Source organism: Pinus tabuliformis, chromosome 4_1 (assembly GCF_031772625.1).
Source record: "Pinus tabuliformis cultivar Carrire ecotype Pingquan chromosome 4_1, CPIR1, whole genome shotgun sequence".
NCBI classification, from domain to species: Eukaryota; Viridiplantae; Streptophyta; class Pinopsida; order Pinales; family Pinaceae; genus Pinus; species Pinus tabuliformis.
The window spans coordinates 935,413,885-935,433,568 of NC_142303.1; the positions used below are offsets into that span (position 1 = coordinate 935,413,885).

Sequence of the window (19,684 nt, forward strand, 5' to 3'; positions counted from 1 at the left end):
GCTTCTGCGTATGGAACAACCTGCGTATACGCTGTTTGCATTCACTGAACCAGTGTGTATACGCGCCTTCGCTTCACTAAACCTGCGTACAGATCTATAAAAGATAATTCACTCTTTCAAAATATTTAGACACTGATTAACCCAGATTATCATATTTATAGATCAAGCATGCGCCATATATAACAGACCAAAATCATGCAAAGATATTATCATTCAAGCCAAAAGATTATGACCCATCAATAGAACTTATCCTTATTTGCGCTAAGGTTCCTCCTTCATTCAGATCCAAATCTGCACCATAACCCTAATCACCAATATTTCAGATCTCGCACTTTATCAGATATTCAATAATAATTCAGATGATGTTTTTCCACATGATCTCCTTCCTCTTTTATAGGTTTAGGCCTTCCACAATACCACGGTCCAAAACCATAGTAAACCAATACCACGCACCCAATACCTGGGATCAACACTTCTGACAAGGTACCATGATCCAAAACCATAGGTTCAAATACCAAGGACTAACTACCACGGACCAAAAGTAAGTTCTCCAACATATACGCTCTTTTCCTTGCATGAAAGTGCATGTATACGCATATGCGCCTTTGAAACGTTTAACCCGCTTGTATACGCGTATTCATCTAGATGAACCTGCGTATATGTCTTTTCCTTCATTCTGAAAGCCTGAACTGAGATCTGTTACCAAAGAGAGTTGCCATCAAGGACAACACCTGTGCCATAGCTCCAAACCTGTGCCATAATGCCAACACCTTTCCAACAAGCTTCTGGCATACTTCCCTTGAGTAAGAAAAGTTTGTCCCGAGTCTCTCCATACTTCCAATCCCAAACAATAATGAAGGTTTCCGAGATCTTTCATCTCAAACACTTGTGACATCTGCTGTTTGATTTCTTTGATCAGATTGTTAGCATTCCCTGTTATGATCATATCATCTACATACAAAGAAATCAAAATAATTTGCCTTTGTTTATTAAACTTGGTATACAGATTTGGATCATTCAAGCTCCTATGAAAGCCATGCTGAACAAAAAATGAGTCAATTTTCTCATAACACGACCTGGGTGCCTGTTTTAAACCATAAAGTGCCTTTTTCAATTTACACACAATATGTTCCTGTCCCTTTTTCACAAAACCTTTAGGTTGTACTAAATAAATTTCTTCTTTCATGTCACCATTTAGAAATGTAGACTTAACATCTAGCTGGTGTAGCTGCCATTTGTGTTTTGTTGCTAAGGAAATTAGCATTCTAATGGTGTTTAATTTGGCTACAGGAGCAAAGGTGTCATCGAAGTCTATTCCCTCTTGCTGTGTGTAACCCTTTACTACCAGTCTAGCTTTAAGTTTCTCTATACTCCCATCTGCATTTAATTTTGGTTTATATAGCCATTTACATCCTATGGGGGTTTTACCTTTAGGCAATTCAACCAAATCCCAAGTATGGTTTCTATTTATTGATTCTATTTCTTCATACATTGCAGCCCTCCATGCATCAGATTTACTTTCTTCCTCATAATTTGCAGGTTCTACAATGTTTAAAATCTTTGACATTAATGCATAGCCTTTCAATTTAGAAGATAATCGAGTCTTCCTACCTGATCTCCTTGGTAGGGGACTTACCTCAATTCTGTCCATTTCAACCTTTTCTGGGCTTGCATCTTCATTGATTACATCATCTGTTACTTCTTCTTCTTGTTTCTCCTCCTGCTTTTCATCTTCCTCACTATTTTCTTCCAATAGCAATGGAATGTGCCAATCATTGTTAGAGTCATTCTTTCCTTATTCAACCTGTTCATGAAATATGACATCTCTACTTGCAAACACCTTGTGAGTCACAGGATTAAATAACTTATATGCCTTGAACTCAGTGCCATATCCAACAAATATACATTTCAGGGCTTTAGGATCTAACTTCTTCCTATCTACCTTAGGTATATGAGCATAAGCTTTTGACCCAAATATTCTTAAATGACTCACTGCTGGTTTGAATCCAAACAATGCTTCAAAAGGGGTTTTGAAGCCTAAACATCTAGTAGGACTCCTATTCTTTAAATATACAGTAGTGTTAATAGCTTCTGCCCAAAGACCATTTGATAGACTGTTACCTTGAAGCATGCTCCTTGCGCACTCCACAAGAGTTCTGTTCTTTCGTTCTACCACTCCATTCTGCTGCGGAGTGTGAGGCACTGTAAACTGTTGCACAATCCCATGATGCTTGCAGAAATACATGAACTCTCCCAACCTGTATTCTCCCCCTTGATCTGAGCGGAGAATTTTTATCCTTTTTCCTGTCTGGTTTTCAACCATGGATTTAAACTCTTTAAAATACTGAAAAGCTTGACTCTTTTCACTCAGGAAGTATACCCACGAAAATCTAGTGCAATCATCTGTAAATAAAATAAAGTAATATGCTCCTCTTAATGACCTCGTTTGCATGGGTCCACAGATGTCTGTATGCACCAGTTCTAAAATGTCTCTTTCCTTTCTATTAACATGCAAAGGGAACTCTTCTCTATGCATTTTCCCTAATGCACATCCATCACAATCCAGCTTAACATTATGGAAAACAGGGAGCCCATCGACCATACCTTTTCTATGAAGTAGGATGAGGTCTTGCAGATTAAGATGGCCGAATCTACGATGCCAGAGATTTTCGGCTGTCGATCCAGTTGCAACCATTGCCTACTGTGGCATACTCTTCACGTCTAGTCTGTACAGGTTCCCCACGCGCACTCCTGTTGCAACTGTTTCCATCTGGCTATCCTTAATGACACAGTTAGTCTTAAAGAATTAAATTTGCATGTCCTGATCAGTAATCATTGAGACAGAGACCAAATTTTTCTTAATTCCTGGAACATACAATACATTTTTAAGATGTCTAATGTCACCGTTAGGTAATTTTACAGGAATGTCACCATGTCCTTTGATCTCATGTCCACTATCATCTCCTAAATAGATTTTCGACCCACATGAAGTTTCTTCAAGAAATTCAAACCAATCCTTCTTACGAGTCATATGTGAGGATGCGCCAGAGTTGACATACCATGTGTCGTCCTCATCTTCCTTTGAAGCTGAAAGAGCACAATCGACTATAAATAGTCGAAGTTTGTGGTTATGATCCTCCTCTTCCTTAACAAAGTAACCCTTATGTTTTCTTTGTTTGTTTCTTCCTTCATTTGCTTGCCTCTTATAACAATCTCTAATCTCATGTCCAGCTTTCCCATAGTAAAAATATTTCTTGATGGGAAAATTATTAGCAGACATACCTTTAAACGGTCTCTTCTGAAATGTGTTGGCTCCTCTCTACTGCTGCTGCTGCGATTGCTGATGCTGCTTCCCTTTTAACTGTCTCCTTTTTGCCATCAGAGCAAGGTCATTGCTCTATGATTTCAAATTTTTTCGTCGCTCTTCTTCTTGTATCAAGATCCCTGTCAGCTCTTCAAATGAAGGGGCTTTCTCCCTTGCTGATAGCCCTGTGATAAATGTATGGTAATCATAAATCATTCCATTCAACGTGATCGTGACCTGAATCGGAAACTTTCTCTCCAATATCTCCCAATCTGTCCTTCAGGTATTTGACTCTCGCAATGAATCCAACAGCGGATTCATTCTCCTCCATCTTCAATGCAAACAGCTTGCCTTTGAGTGAGAAGACACGGTTTGAATTCTGCGTCTGGTATAGGTTTTTAATGGTCGTCCAAATGTCAGCGGCCGATTTACAGTCTCTAATATGTGGGATAACATTGTCCTTGACAGACAGCTTCAATATGACCTTTGCTTTTGTCTCCCTTTTATTCCAATCTTGTTCTTGTGTGGCTGATCCCGATCTCAGCTCATTTCCCGTCACAATCGACCACGCATTTTCACTTTCAAGTAAAGTCTGCATCTTGAATTTCCAGTTGTTGAAATTTGATCCATCGAGTTTGCCAGACTCGTGGAGAGACTCGTGGAGATACGATTCTAAACTATTATTCATATTGACTTATACCATATTCGAACCTCTGTTTTGCTGGAGAAAAAAAAAATTGTACCTTCAATGCGCCACCATCGGGCAAGTCCGATCTGTTGCCACTGAACAGATCCGGAACTCCAATGCGCCACCACCAGGCAAGTCTGATCTGCTGCCACCGAGTAGATTAGGAACTTCAATGCGCCACCACCGAGCAAGTCCGATCTGCTACCACTGAGTAGATCAAGAACTTCAACGCGCCACCATCGGGCAAGTCCGATCTGCTACCACCGAGTAGATCAGGAACTCCAATACGCCACCACCGGGCTACTCCGATCTGCTACCACCAAGTAGATCAGGAACTCCAATACGCCGCCACCAGGCTACTCCGATCTGCTAAAAAAATGCAGATTTTACAAAGAGAAAGAGGTTGGCGCTCCTTCGACAGCGAAATACTCACTCTAGAAGCAAAATCGATGTAGGTACGAAATTGGCGCGCTTAATCCTTGATTTTCCACACCAATTGTACTTTCTGGCGCACTGGTGCACTTATCACCCTCAGAACCGCGCCAAGTGGTGCGACTGTTCCTTAAAAACCCGTGCCCGCTCTTCTTTCCGCTCCAAAATGGCGCGACTGTTCGCGTCAAAACCGCGCCAACACTTTCTTGCGCTCAGAGATGATCAGTCATCTGAGACCTGTCTTCAGGTGTTACTGCAGTCCACCTGATTCTACAAATGCCGCCACTACAGTTCTGTAATCAATTATGCATCCTAAAAAAAAAATCAAGGCTATCCCTACTCTGTGCTCTCATACCAAGATAAAAATCACACTTGAATTAAAAACAAAAGGACGAGTTACAGCTCACAAGTGAGTACTGCACCTAGAGACTGCACTCATACAAAGAGAACTCTTTCCGTACACTCTACTCTCATCAAGTGAACGATTACATTATTATGTACATCACTAGAAATCAGGTAGTTGCAAACAAACTCCTAAACTCTAGGAACAAATCCTAAACTAAAGAGATACGTTACAACTTATGTAACCATTTCTCCATTAATACAAAATAATATTAATTATTTTCAACTAAAAAAATTCCAATGACACTCATCCGACTCTGCCTCCCTTAACTTAAATATTTACCAAAAACATAAACACATCATTTATAAATAACTTGTGAATTTTCACTAATTTTTGAAAAGATAATTTGCTCATATGGTGGTAGGTTTAAAGGGAAGAAATCTTTAAAAATACAATAAATGCCAAAAAGAAGTAGTCCAAAGTTTTCATTGTTATTAAGTAAATCTAATCGATTTATGCTGGAAAACTCTCCCAAAAAGTTGATCGAAATCTATAGATCCATACACATCAAAAATCTGCCAAATGTGTGATTAAAGAGACACCCCAATGAGGAATCAAATGGATTTGTATGAGGGGGCTTTTAACTTGGCTGCACATGGATTTGTACGATGAGCCTTTTAACTTGGCTGCACATGGACTCGTACTTAGTGCCAACTTAGTTTACTCGCATAATATTAAAATGTTGACCAAGTAAATGGGAGGAAAGAGAATTATTAATAGAATGTACAATTAATCAACATCATAAGTCTCCATCTCATTTAAAGTTGCACTCATGGAATTGTAGGAAGACCCACAAGGATTATATTCCCTTATCAACATCATAAGTCTCCATCTCATTTAAAGTTGCACTCATGGAATTGTAGGAAGATCCACAAGGATTATATTCCCGTGCAGTTATCGTTATATATATATATATATATTTCGCCTACTTTGCTTCATATTACATCACACTTCGGAGGACAATCAAATATTTATTCCCTTGCCTATTTTATTTTGGGGCCTATTTTGCTTCCTATTACGTCACACTCAAGAAGAGGAAAAGGGGGTGTTCAGATTGAAGCAAACCAGAAAAATCGCTAATTTTATATTTATATTTTTAAGTTGTGCTTTATCGTTTTAAAAATAATGTCGGGTTGTATGTGTTGGAGTCACGATTGCCGTTACACCAAAATTCGCAGCACGAAACACACGGGAAGCGTTGACGCCAACAATTGCCACCCCCAACGCGAGCCCAATGTGTTTCGAACTCGAGACGTCTGGCTCTGATACCACTTGTTGGAGTCACGATTGCCATTACACGAAAACCCGCAGGTACATGCCACGAAACACACGAGAAGCGTTGACCTTCTACACCGCCATTAATGAGGAGCCAACAATATGGTAATACACAAGCCCCACATTAACATTTGTATTTGGTAGTTTCTATGTACATTTACGATTGAGGTTTCAATATTAAATATAAATAAATCATTTAAATCCTAATGTTCCTAATTACATTAGGATTATAAAAAGTAAAATAAATAGTTATTAATGATGAGTTTTATAATTAAATATTAAAATACTTTTATAGTTGTGATAAAATATTTATATAGTTTATTTATTAAATGCGTAGCATTTTCTTATATATTTGAATTACAAATATTAGCGTTTAAATAATTAAAAATATTGTTTGAGAGGATTGAAATTCTATTATATACAAAATCTAAATTACGAAAAAAAAACTTTTATCATACTTAAAAGTTTATTTGAATTAAATTCAAATTATAATCAAAATTAAGATTTGTTTGCTACTTTAACTTTTATAACTGATTAAGATTTGTATGCTACTTTAACTTTTATAGTTATATAGATATAAATTCAATTAAATATCTTTATTCATTATTCTTTATTATATTTCAATAATTTATTTATATACAATTTTCAATTTAATTTATAACAAATGATATTAGTTATTTAATCTAATTCACCCTATCAGTGATACTTATTATTTTTTCAAGTCTTATTCATTTAGTTCTAACATGGATCCATAGAGTCAAAGCTAGGGTAAGGCCATTCCTTCAATGAGTAAAAAGGAAAAAAAATTGATTGAGAGGAAAAAGAGTGTAGAGAATATGGGTGAAAACTTGGTTTTAATATCTTATTTATTTATATCTAAAAGCACATGCTCACAAAGATTTTATTTTGAAATCATTATTATTTATTTATTTATCAAATTTTTTGAAGTGAAAACTTAATTTAGAGTGTAAAATCAAGTCTCATTCATTTAGCTCTAACAACGATCCATGGAGTCAAAGGTAGGGTAAGGCCGTTATGTTTCAGTGCCCTATGAAAAGAAAATATGGTAGGCCATTCTTTCAATGAGTGAAAAGGAAAAAAAATTATTGAGAGGAAAAAGATTGTGGAAGAATATGGGTGAAAACTTGACTTTAATACCTTATTCATTTCCATCTAAAAGTATACGCTCATTAACATTTTAGATGAAATCATTGTTATTTATTTATTTATCAAATCTTTTGAGGTGAAAACTTAATTTAGAGTGTACTTTTTTCTTTTCTTTGTAACCTTGGTAGCACCACATCTTCAACATGTCACATATATCACCCCCATCGACGCAGGGAATTGAACATATGACTACAAATGAAGGAGTGTCTTAACAAAGCACCAAATCATTATCTATCCAAGACCCATGGACAATATAGAGTGTAAAATTTGAAAATTAGTTTACACCTCAAAAAATTAGAAATACACCTCAACATTATTTAACGAGGTATATTGAATATTTTATTTATAACTCATATTTAATTTTTTATATTCAGAATTGAATGAGTTACACATCTCATTCATTATTTAATTAGGTATATTGAAATATTTTATTTATCATCCATATTGAATTTTTTATATTCAAAATCGAATGAATTACACATGCTCCTTCATATTAAAGAGATTGAATTTGTTTACTTTCAATTACTTCTGCTTGTTAGATATTAAAATATTTTATTGTGGGAAACATTAAAGTAATCTTTTTATAGAAATTTCTCACTCTTTATATACATATCTATGAAGTTTGATATTGGCTATATTAATTAGCATGGATATTCACATATTTTATTTATGTCTATTGAAATATTACATTAGTCAAACATAGTTAAAGACACTGAACTTTTATAGTCAATGTTTAAATAGTCAATAATAATATTTATCTTTGGTCAAACATATTCTTCGATTAATATTATTGATTAATATATATAATCAAACATGTTGTGATGTTGGAATGGTAAAAAAATCTATCCAACTTCGCATTGTGGCAAACATTTTCAAAACTTGAGAATCATTGTCACAATCTTACATTATATTGAAATATATTTAGCGTCGCATTGCAACATTACAAAATTGTTCAACCACATTTATTAGTGTGGTTGACTATGTTCAACTATGTTTATTGACTCTGTTTGATAGACACCACTCTTCAACTTTAGTCAAACATAATTGCCTATTATTATTATTGATTAATGTTAATAGTGAAATGTAGCCAACCACATTTACTAATGTGGTTGACAATGTTCAACTATGTTTATTGACTATGTCTGATAGACATCACTCTTGAACTTTAGTCAAACATAATTTATTATTATTACTATTGATTAATGTTAATAGTGAAACGTAGTCAACAACATTACTCAACCAAGTCAAACAAAAGTCAACATGTATAGTCATTATTTAAATTGATCATGATTAAACTTTGTTGCAATGTTACATTACATTGCAATTTATCCAACACTGCATTGTGACATTACAAAATTAATCAACGACATTTAATAATGTGGTTGAATATGTTTGATTATGTTTAATAGTCAACACTATTCAACTTTTGTCAAACATAATCATCTGTTAATATTATTGATTAATATTTGATAATCAAACATAGTCAACCACATTAGTCAAACAATGTCACCCTCTATAACCGATGTTTAAATTGTTGACCATGATGAAACATGGAAAATCCTATATTTACCATATTTAAAAATAGTCAACCTCATTCACCATGTTTAACAGTTGGGTTTATAATAGTGGGGTTTATAATATTAGGGTTTATAATATACGGTCTATAATATTAGGGTCTAAAATATTAGGGTTAAATATGTAGTGTTTAATATATCTTGTGGAAAATATGAAGCACACCATCCAAATCCATATGGGTATACCAACGACACATCAGTTTTTCGAATATGAAAAATTCTACAAGATTTGTTTTGGCTGAAAGATTATGGTGTGGGAAAGCACTCAACCATAATCTTCAATCTAAGGATACGGGGAGGGTCTTCACCCTACAAAAATCCAAATTCAAACTGTAGGAACCCTAATGGATCCATAACATTTAAGGACACATTCAAATGGAAGAATGTCTCTCTAGTTGAATAAGCTAAAATTTTGTTAGTACCTTGCATAGTTGAGCAAATGGATAGGATATTGACAGTGAAGGTAAAATCCCCAAATGTAAAATACAGTATTATTTATCTGTAAACCATGGCATTAATATGTCATTTTAATGGGTTTTGGTTGAAACCAGAATATTTATATGAATGGGTGTACTCTTCCTAGACAAAAAGGTGTGATCTATATTTGAGGTCAAAAGGCTTTTTCATAGTACATTTTGAGACACAACAAGAAAGGGAAAATGTTCTTAATGAAGGACCATGATTTTGGGGTAGAGTTGGGATTTTTGCAACCCCATGGTTTCTAGATTTTGATGCAAAAACGAGGGTGGTAACAACAATGTAAGGTTATCAAAGCCCCCTCCCCTTATAATATCATCATGTTTTGGAGGAAATAAGAAATATCCGAGGAAAATTTTAAAAGATAGACTCGGACAAAACATCGAAAGGCATATTTATTTTTTCCACGATATGTGTTGAGATCAACCTTAGTAAGCATCTCCCTAATCGTCTTCTAATTAATCATGAAAAATTTCAGTGGACATAGGTACTCGACTATGATAACATGACTTTCAGATGCTGATGTTGTTTTCGAACAAGGCATCTGCAAAATACTTTCCCTTAAGCAAAAAAGGCACCAAAAATGAGAGAGGCAAGGCCCAAAGTAGAGGGGGAGGAAATTTCCAAAGTACACAATAAATGAAGAAGAAGAGCTCAAGGAAGAACAATTGAACTCAAAAGCACGGACTCAAGCAAATTGCGGTGAAGGGGATATATCTGGATCAATGGAGGACAGCCAAAGGGGGACAAAATCAAAGGAGATCATAGTTCCAAAGTAGCAAAAAGAGGAGTTAACCATAGAAAAATATTCATGAGGCATAAACAGATCTCATGTATTTGAAATCTTAGACTTACACAAAGAGGTTCCCTCACAAACTAATGGAAATCAAATGGAAATAGTAACAACCACCCCCAATCAAGGAGTTTGGCGAAAGGTGGAAAGAAAGAAAGGAGAAAACAATAAATTAAGTGATTTTTATCACACTTAACCCCACGAAATTTTTATGTATTGATTTTTTATAATGTCTTTCTCTATATTGGACTCTCTCTATAAAGCCAGTCTTGATTTAATGTCTTTGGGAATCTCCATAATGTAATTTTTCCTATGTTATTAGGTTGAATAAAATTACAATTTTTTCCTTGGGAAAAAGCGTTTAATATTGGATTTATAATATTGCGCTTAATATTTGGGTTTATAATATTAGATTTTAATATATAGGCTTTATAATATAGGGTTTAATACTATAAACATTGTCACAATGTGACAATCATTGTCACAATCTTACATTACATTGTAATTTATCCCATGTCACATTGTAACATTAAAAAAATTAGTCAACCACATTTACTATTGGGGTTGACTATGTTGGACTATGTTAACTATTTTTGATAGTCAAAACTCTTCAACTTCAGTCAAACATAATTTCCCTATTATTATTATTATTCATTAATATTAATAGTAAAAATTGTCAACCACATTGGTGAGTAGAGTCATACGAATGCAACCTTTATAGTCATTATTTAAATTGTTGACCATGATCAAACTTTGTCGCAATGTGATAATCATTGTTGCAATGTCAAAATCATTGTCACAATATTACATTATATTGCAATTTGTCCAACGTTTCTTTGTGACATTACAAAATTAGTAAACCACTTTTATTAATGTGGTTGACTATGTTTGACATTCAACAATCTTCAACTTCAGTCAAAAGTATATCTTGTTATTATTATTAATTAATATTAATATTGAAGAATAGTCAACCACATTAGTCAACAGAGTTAAGAAAAGTCAACCTTTATAGTCATTATTTAAACTATTGGTCATGATCAAACTTTGTCGCAATGTGACAATCATTGTTGCAATGTTACATTACATTGAAATTTATCCAATGTCACATTGCAATATTACAAAATTAGTCAACTAAATTTACTAATGCGGTTGACTAGGTTTGATTATGTTTGATAATCAATACTCTTCAACTTCAGTCAAACAGAATCATTTATTAATATTAATAATCAAACATAGCCAAATACATTAGTCAAACAATGTCACCCTCTACAGTAAATGTTAAAATGATTGACCATGATGAAACGTAGTCGACCCTATGTTTAATAATACTCAACCTGATTCCCCATATTTAACATTTTGGTTTATAATATTGGGGTTTATAATATGAGGTTTAATATTTGGATTTATAATATTAGGTTTACAATATTCAGTTAATATTAGGGTTTAATATGGATTTAATATATAAGGTTTATACTATTAGGGTTTATATGTGGATTTTTTTGTGTATAAAGTCAGTTCTAGAGGCGATCCCTCTCTTTTGGATGGAACTAGCTTGGATTTCGTAGGGTATCATTAATATTATTCAGAGTCATTGTTTTTCTAACTTATGGAGAGGAAAAAGGAAGGGAGTACTTTCACATGGGTTAAATGGGATCGAATTTCCCTTTAAAAAAAGATTGTGTGGCTCGTGGTTAAAAGAGCTCCAATTATTTTCCCAGGAACTTGCTGGTTGCCATCTCATAACAACCAAAAGATTTTGGATTGAGATGGTAAAAAAAAGTACATAATTCCACTATCATTAATAGATTGGATCAGATTGAAAAACAAATCCAAGGCAAACATATCTTCAATATGGAAATCCATGACAACTTCATTTAATATCACTGACTTAGGTCTGGTTTGGCGAATAGGCACAGGAGAGGAAGTGCTTATTGGTATTGATCCTTGGACTAGCTACAGTAACACGTGTCATATTCCTCCCCATATCATTACTTTTTTAAATGATCATGGCATCAAATCAGTCAATCATATTGCGTATCTAGAATCCACCTCTATTTTGGGACAGGGTTGGAAAATTGCTCAGGTCCTGAACATTGTGCCTCATTAGCATAAATTTGGAATGATTTGAAAAATGGTCTGAACATGTCACATGTACACATATCAAACCGTAAATATGATTTCATTTGGAAAAATTCAAAGAGGGGTACTTACAATCCCAAGGAAGGATACCACATTGCTTATGAATTCAAAAAGTCATCTAAATCATGTTGGTGGTGGAACATATTATGGGAGCTCAAAAGTCCCCTGAAATCCAAACTCGTATTTGTTGAATTTCCATTGTCTTTGGTCTAGGATAGAATCTTAAAATATTTGATGCTACCAAACCAAGAATCTCAGTGATACTAAGCACAACAAAATATAAATAGCAGTAAATCACACATGCACAAAATATGGATAACTTTTTACAATTTTCAACCCAACTTCGTTATATTCAACAACATATAATACAATAGTCTATGGCTCTCATACCAAGGATAATGGCCCTCATACATCCACTAGTACAGATACAAACTATGGCTTGGTGTAATTCCATCGATGACCAATCTACCCTCAACAAGATACTCTGACCATCTGGATGATCTAGTTGACTGTCTCGAATCCCCTCGGTCGTACCCTATACCTATTCAGTCCTTCGGCTCCTAATCTGTAGCTTATGCCTCTATCAATGCTCCAAGTCCGTCTGTCCATTGAATCTCAGCTATCCAATTTTCTCTCTAGTTGAGAGTTTATCCATCAACACATCAATACTCCTGTCAAGTTCTTCATAGCTCCAATTGTCAACAACTCTCAACTACCCATTGTCGCTTGTCATATACTAAGGGACTTCAGCCCACTATAGTCTTCCTACGCTGCATCGATGAATACTAACATAGGGCACAAAGGGATGCCACCTATCTTTGTAAGATGTCCATCTCCCACAATGAACATAGGCTAGGAGGACTACCCATCATATTTTATATAAGTCCTTCTCTACACAAAAGTCTCGGACTCCACAAACTAATCCTAGTTGATCAAACCCTTGATCTCAACAACTGCCTCTCTCGCAACTACCTTTCTCCATCAAGGTGTTTCTCATCAAGCTCCAACTTGGACCCCATCGTGTTGTCCTCCAATAGACCATAAGTTCCCGATCACGTCCACACTTGCTCTTCTCTCATGCTACCTTCCAACAGTCCACGCGAGACCAAGTCCGCGCTATAGAATTTGCACCTAGTTAGGGCATACATACACCTAAGATGCCCTTACACATGAATTCCCACAGAATTCTCATCAACTGACCTTTGCCTTTACAATAGAGTAGCTATTGCAAAAATCTAGGCACCAATCTTCACTGTGGAAACTACCCATCAGTTAGGGCTTCCAGTATGCCACATTAGCCCTACCTCCTTGCCTTCCATAGGCTGCAACAACTCTTTCCACACCTACATCACTCCATAGCGGGATCTTCTCCTACTTGTAGTTCCTTCAAGCTCTAGGAAACTCCAACAAATGGCTCCCAACAATCTGTGATGTGGACCAATCCAAATACTAGTCAAACTTGAACCAATGCTCCTCCAAATGTTGTTGTTCAGACTTGCTGCAATGCTACAATTCTGGGACTGGTTAGGGAACTAACCATAATCCCTATTCATCCAACAAATCTCCTATAATTACTCTTCCTTGCTGTGGTTGTCCTCCACGTGTACGTTTCCCTTCATTCTACTCTTTTAGGGTAGATTCATGCCCAAAACAAGGGACAATCTTAACAAAAGTACGGAAACACTTCCCAACACCCACATTAGGGTTGAGGTAGGCTCTTGGGATGACTATCCACCTTTCATATCAATTACGGACCCCTTCGTTGTTCCTACTAAGGTTGCAGCCTTCAAGAATGGGGTTGCGGCCCATTTCAACAACACTTAGGATGCCCTATGTTAAGCCCTCAAGGGATCGGTTTACCAAAACAAGGGTCTCGACCTCCAACATCAACTCAAACCTTGTAAAAACCCTTAAACACACCTCTTCCAAGCCTCCTTGTTCCTTTCCTCCTTGTTGTGTCCTTCTCTCCCTCAATTGAACTACCCTTTAGAGAATGCATTGCTCTTGTTGGATGATCAAATGACATTCCTTCACCCTTTATTTATACACAAGAAAGGGCTCCATGAATTAGTGTAGAGACACATATATTGGCCAAATTTTACTTCAAGCCTACATGACTTGAAAACCAATAATTAATTGTCAACTTCAAAAATTCATTTCTCCACTTCTACAACTCAGAATTCGATGATTCTTGAAGCATTAGACTCTCCTTTATTACCTCTATCATCTAATGCCATCACATGTAGAAATTTTCTTCTAAAATTTCCCCAAAAATGATAGGGTGCAAAACCTAAGGCTTAAGTTCTAAGTCGACAAGCCTACTTGTGGCACTTTGACCTCTAACCCTTGATCACTAGGGTTTAGAGTAACTACCATGCTACATAATAGTCAACACTCCCTCTTAGCGAGGGAGGTATTTATAACACTAGGACTTAACCATCATCATATCTGATGATGACACTAGCCTATCTGGCATAAATTACTGCAACATACCTTACAGAATGAATCCGAAAATATTAGTAATGCCTCTGCCTCATCACATATGAACCTGAAGATCCTGAACCTCCATAGTGTTGGTCCATCTGAGGCTAGACTACCTCTGAGCCTACATGATCTCCACTGGGTCAGTCCTGCAAGCACTCATCCTCCTGGATCAAATATCAATTGTGAAAATCCCTCCAATCTCAGATATGCAACATCACGATCCGATGAAGACTCTATCCTACCACTCTGCAGTCCATCACATGAAGTCGTCTCGATCAACATGATCTTATCCAAGCCAAATAAACCCTCAAGTTATCCCAAACATCCATGACCAATCAACACAAGTCCATGATCAACAATTTGCCCTACAAAAAACTATTGTTCACGAAGATCACCACAAATCCACCAGAACTCCTAGCCAATGTCACTACCAATTTAGTCAAGACCACATCTCCATTTCTCGAGCTAAACCCTTTGCTCCATGATCTAAACATTGACAACTCCCTCTGAGGTGCTTCATTGTGCACACTCTGATTCACTGTCCCTCAAAGTAGCTCAGATACACTCTGATACCATGTTGATTTTACATGATCTTGGGTCTAGGATAGAATCTTAAAATCTCTGACGCTACCAAACCAAGAATCTCAACGATACTACTTAGCACAATGGAATATAAATAACAATAATTCTCACATGCACATAAATTAGAAAACATTTTACAATTTTCAACCCAAGTTTGTTATATTAAACAACATGTAATACAACAGTCTAGGGCTCCCGTACCAGGTATAATGGCCCACATACATCCACTAGTACAAGATACAAACTGGGGCTTGGTGTTAGTCCATCATTGACTAATCTACCCTCAACAAGATATTTTGACCATATGGCTAATGTTGTCGACTCTCTCAACTCCCCTCCATCGTACCTTGTGCCTACCCAGTCCTTTGGCTCCCGATCTGCAACTCCTACCTCTATCAATGCTCCAAGTCCATGTGGCCATTGAATCTCAACTATCCAATATTCTCTCTAGTTGATCATTCATCCATCAACGCATCAATAAATTGAGAATCCTGTTGAGTTGTTCACAACTCCACTTGTTAACAACTATCAAGTTCCCACTACTACTCCTCAACTATTTAGGGACTTCAACCCACTATGGTCTTCCTATTCTCCACTGATGAAGGCCAACATAGGGCACGAAGGGCTGACACCTCTCACTACAATATATCCATCTACCACAATGACCATGGGCTAGGAGGACTACCTATCATCTATTTTAGAATTCCTTCTCCACAAACAAGCCTTAGGCTCTACAAACTTCTCATGGTTGACCAAATCCTTGAGCTCAACAACTACCTCTCTCGCAACTACCTTTTTCCATCAAGGTGTCTCTCACAGGACTCCAACTTTGACACCATCATGTTGTCCTCCAGCAAACCATATGTTCCCAATCACATCCACACTTGATCTTCTCTCATATTTCCCTCCAACAGTCCACGAGAGACCAAGTCCACACTGTAGCATCTACACCTAGTTAGGGCATCCCCACAATTACGAGACCCTTACACATGACTTCCCACAAACTTCTCATCAGCTTCCCTTTGCCTCTATAATAGAGGGGCTATTGCACAAATCTAGGCACCAACATACTATATGGAAACTGCCCACCAGTTAGGGCTTCTATTATGCCACATCAGCCATAACTCCTTGGCTTCCACAGGCTACAAAAAATGTGTCCACACCTACATCACTCAATAGCAAGATTTTCTCCTAGTTGGAGTTCCTTTAGGCCCAAGGCAACTCCAATAAATGGCTCCCAATAGTCTGTGATATGGACTGATCCAAACACTGGTCAATCTTGACCAAACACTCCTCCAAATGTTGTTGTTCTGACTTGCTGCAATTCTAGGACTGGTTAGGGCACGAACCATAGTCCCTAACCACCAAATTTTTTTTCCTGTAATTACTCCTCACTGTGGTTGTACTACACGTGTATGCTACCCTTCATGGTAATATTTTAGGGTAGATTCATTTCCAATACAAGGGATAGTCTCCTAAAATTAATGCGGCACTTTCAACCACCCACAATATGGCTGTGATGACCTCTTGGGACAATTGTCCACCCTTTAGATCAGCTCTAAATCCCTTTGTTTTTCCTCCTAGGGTTGCAACCTTCAAAAATGGGGCAGTAGCCCCAGCAAGGGTCTTGGCTTCCAACAAAAGCTCGAACCCTATAAAAACCCTTAAACAAACCTCTTCCAAACCTCGTTGTTGCTTGCCTCCTTGATGCGTTATTCTCTCCCTTAATCGGACTACCCTTTAGAGAATGTGTTGCTCTTATTGGATGATAAAATGAATTTCCTTCACCCTTTATTTATACACAACAAAGGGCTCCATGAATTAGTGAATAGACACATCTATTGGCAAAATTTTACTTCAAGTGTATATGACTTGAAAATCTATAATTACTTGTCAACCTCAAAAATTCATTTCTCCACTTCTACAACTCAGAATTTGAAAATTCTTGAAGCGTTGGATTCTCCTTTCCACCCTTTATCGTCTCATACCATCGCATGTAGAAATTTTCTAATTGCCCCAAACACTATTGGGTGCAAAACCTCGGGCTTGGCTTCTAAGCACACAAGCCTACTTGTGGCGCTTTGACCTCCAACCCTCTAACACTAGGGCTTGGAGTACCTCCAAAACTACAGAAAAATCAACATTATTCTGATGTTTATTATCAAACAAAATTCCTACCAAAGAAAATCTTAAAAAAATATCTTTTCAAGGTCCATCATGGTGTGCACTATGCAATTGTTAAGAAGAATTGATGGATCCTCTCTTCCTAGCATGCCCAATGACAAACCTGATATGGGAATTGATCTACGCACTATTAGGTTTACATATCAACTAGCATGGACCAACAATTTCGAAGGCTTGGGATGGATGGTACAATGAATCAAATCCACATAAACTAAGGAATATCCCGCTACTTGTTTGTTGGGCTATTTGGATTGGTAGGAATAAAAAAATATTTGAAAACCAAAATTTGTATCCAGAGAAGGAGGCACAGATCTTAGCTATATATGAACACATTCCAGATGAAGATCAATCTGTCCCTAGTTACACAATAGTTGTAGAAGTAATTGATCACTGAAAGCCCTCGGCTTATTTTGATGGACCTTCTCTCCAAAATAATAGTGGAGGGGACACTATTCTCTAACTTAATTATGACCATTATTTCAGAATGAGTTTTAGATTCGACCTTGGTTCAAATAATTTTACTGAACTACATAGCCTTAAGCTGACTCTCTTATTTGCACTGGAAAAAGATTGCAGACAAGTTTAGGTATTTTGCGACTCCAAAATTGTCATTGACTCATTCAATCAAATGGCTCTATGTCACACACACACTCTAAAAAATCTACTTGAAGAGACTCTTCTGATCAAATCCAAGTTGCCACATTTACAGGGAGAGGAACATTGGTGCTAACCAACTTTCCAAAGTGGTTGCGCAGTAAGATCTGGGCTCACGGATAAGTAATGAGCTCAATGGAATAGATCACTTTTAGTATTACCATCACCCTTTTATCGACAAAACTAGAACATATGACAAATTTTGACAATTGCAACCACCTGATACATGAACACTATTATTTTTTGACACCACTAGTTTCTAATATGCATCATATACATATTTTTTTTGAATATATGTATACAATATCAATGACAATGATGGCATAGGCACAAACATCACTACTTTTTGTATATTTATTTTTGCGTTTTCTGATGTCATAGGATCTCATAGCTCTTTGAACTACAAACATGGTCTAATCTATCATCTCGATATGTTATTCATAACATCTACTACATGTAACCTTCATTTCATCATTAATGGAAATTACGATTTTTCCTTGGGGAAGAAAAGGTTTATATATGGATTTAAAATATAAGGTTTATAATAATAGGGTTTAATATATAGTGTTTATAATATAGGGTTTAATATTAAGGGTTTACTATATAGGGTTTATAATTAAGTTTTAGTATTAGGGTTTATAATATCAAGTTGAATATTAGGCTTTTAATACAAAGTTTAATATTAGAGTTTATAATATTACAATTTATATGAAGGTTTATGTTTTTTTATTTATTTAAGGCTAATTCTATTAATAAAAACAAAAATATAATTACACCGAGGCCCCGCCTCAACCGTTGTTGCTAGAGTTCATCAAGAAGGTCTAAACTGCCCCAGATTGGGGAAACCAGTTTGACATGGCAAAAGACCAATCATATATCCCGGGACTGTCACCAAAGGAAACCCATACATAGGACTCGGATCCATGTTTTGAAGCAAAACCCCGAAAAAGATTCAACACAGCACCACCAGAAGCGACAACAAAATGACAGACCCACTGGTCAATCATACAAACAGCAAAAACAAATATTATCAAATAATATTTAGAATACCGTCGGGTCTGCATCATCGCATCGCACATATGAAGGTGTAACGGCTCCACCCCTTGGTTTCTGCCGATGCGATATTGCGATGCGATCTGATCGCAATCGCATATTGCTATATGTAAAGGCTTCGCCCCTTGGTTTCCGCCGATGCGATTTTGCGATGCGATCTGATCGCAATCGCATATTGCTATAAGTAAAGGCTCTGCCCCTTGGTTTCTGCCGATGCGATATTGCGATGCGATCTGATCACAATTGCATATTGCTATATGTAAAGGCTCCGCCCCTTGGTTTCTGCTGATGCGATGCGATCGCAATCGCATATTGCTATAAGTAAAGGCTCCACCCCTTGGTTTCCGCTGATGCGATATTGTGATGCGATCTGATCGCAATCGCATATTGCTATATGTAAAGGCCTTGCCCTTTGGTCTCCCCATTCTGCGATCGCCAGTGGTCCGTTGGGTGGCCATTAATGTTCTTGGAGATC

The 19,684-nt window shown here is 36.6% G+C and overlaps 1 protein-coding gene across 1 annotated transcript; it reads right to left on the bottom strand.

Annotated features, from left to right (window-relative positions):
- Window positions 1-3,509: 3,509 nt before the first annotated feature.
- On the bottom strand, window positions 3,510-3,992 carry LOC149179211 (uncharacterized). The gene has a single exon (XM_089422384.1). It carries the CDS (start codon window positions 3,990-3,992, stop codon window positions 3,510-3,512), a length of 483 nt encoding a protein of 160 aa, XP_089278510.1.
- Between the last annotated feature and the right edge of the window lie 15,692 nt (window positions 3,993-19,684).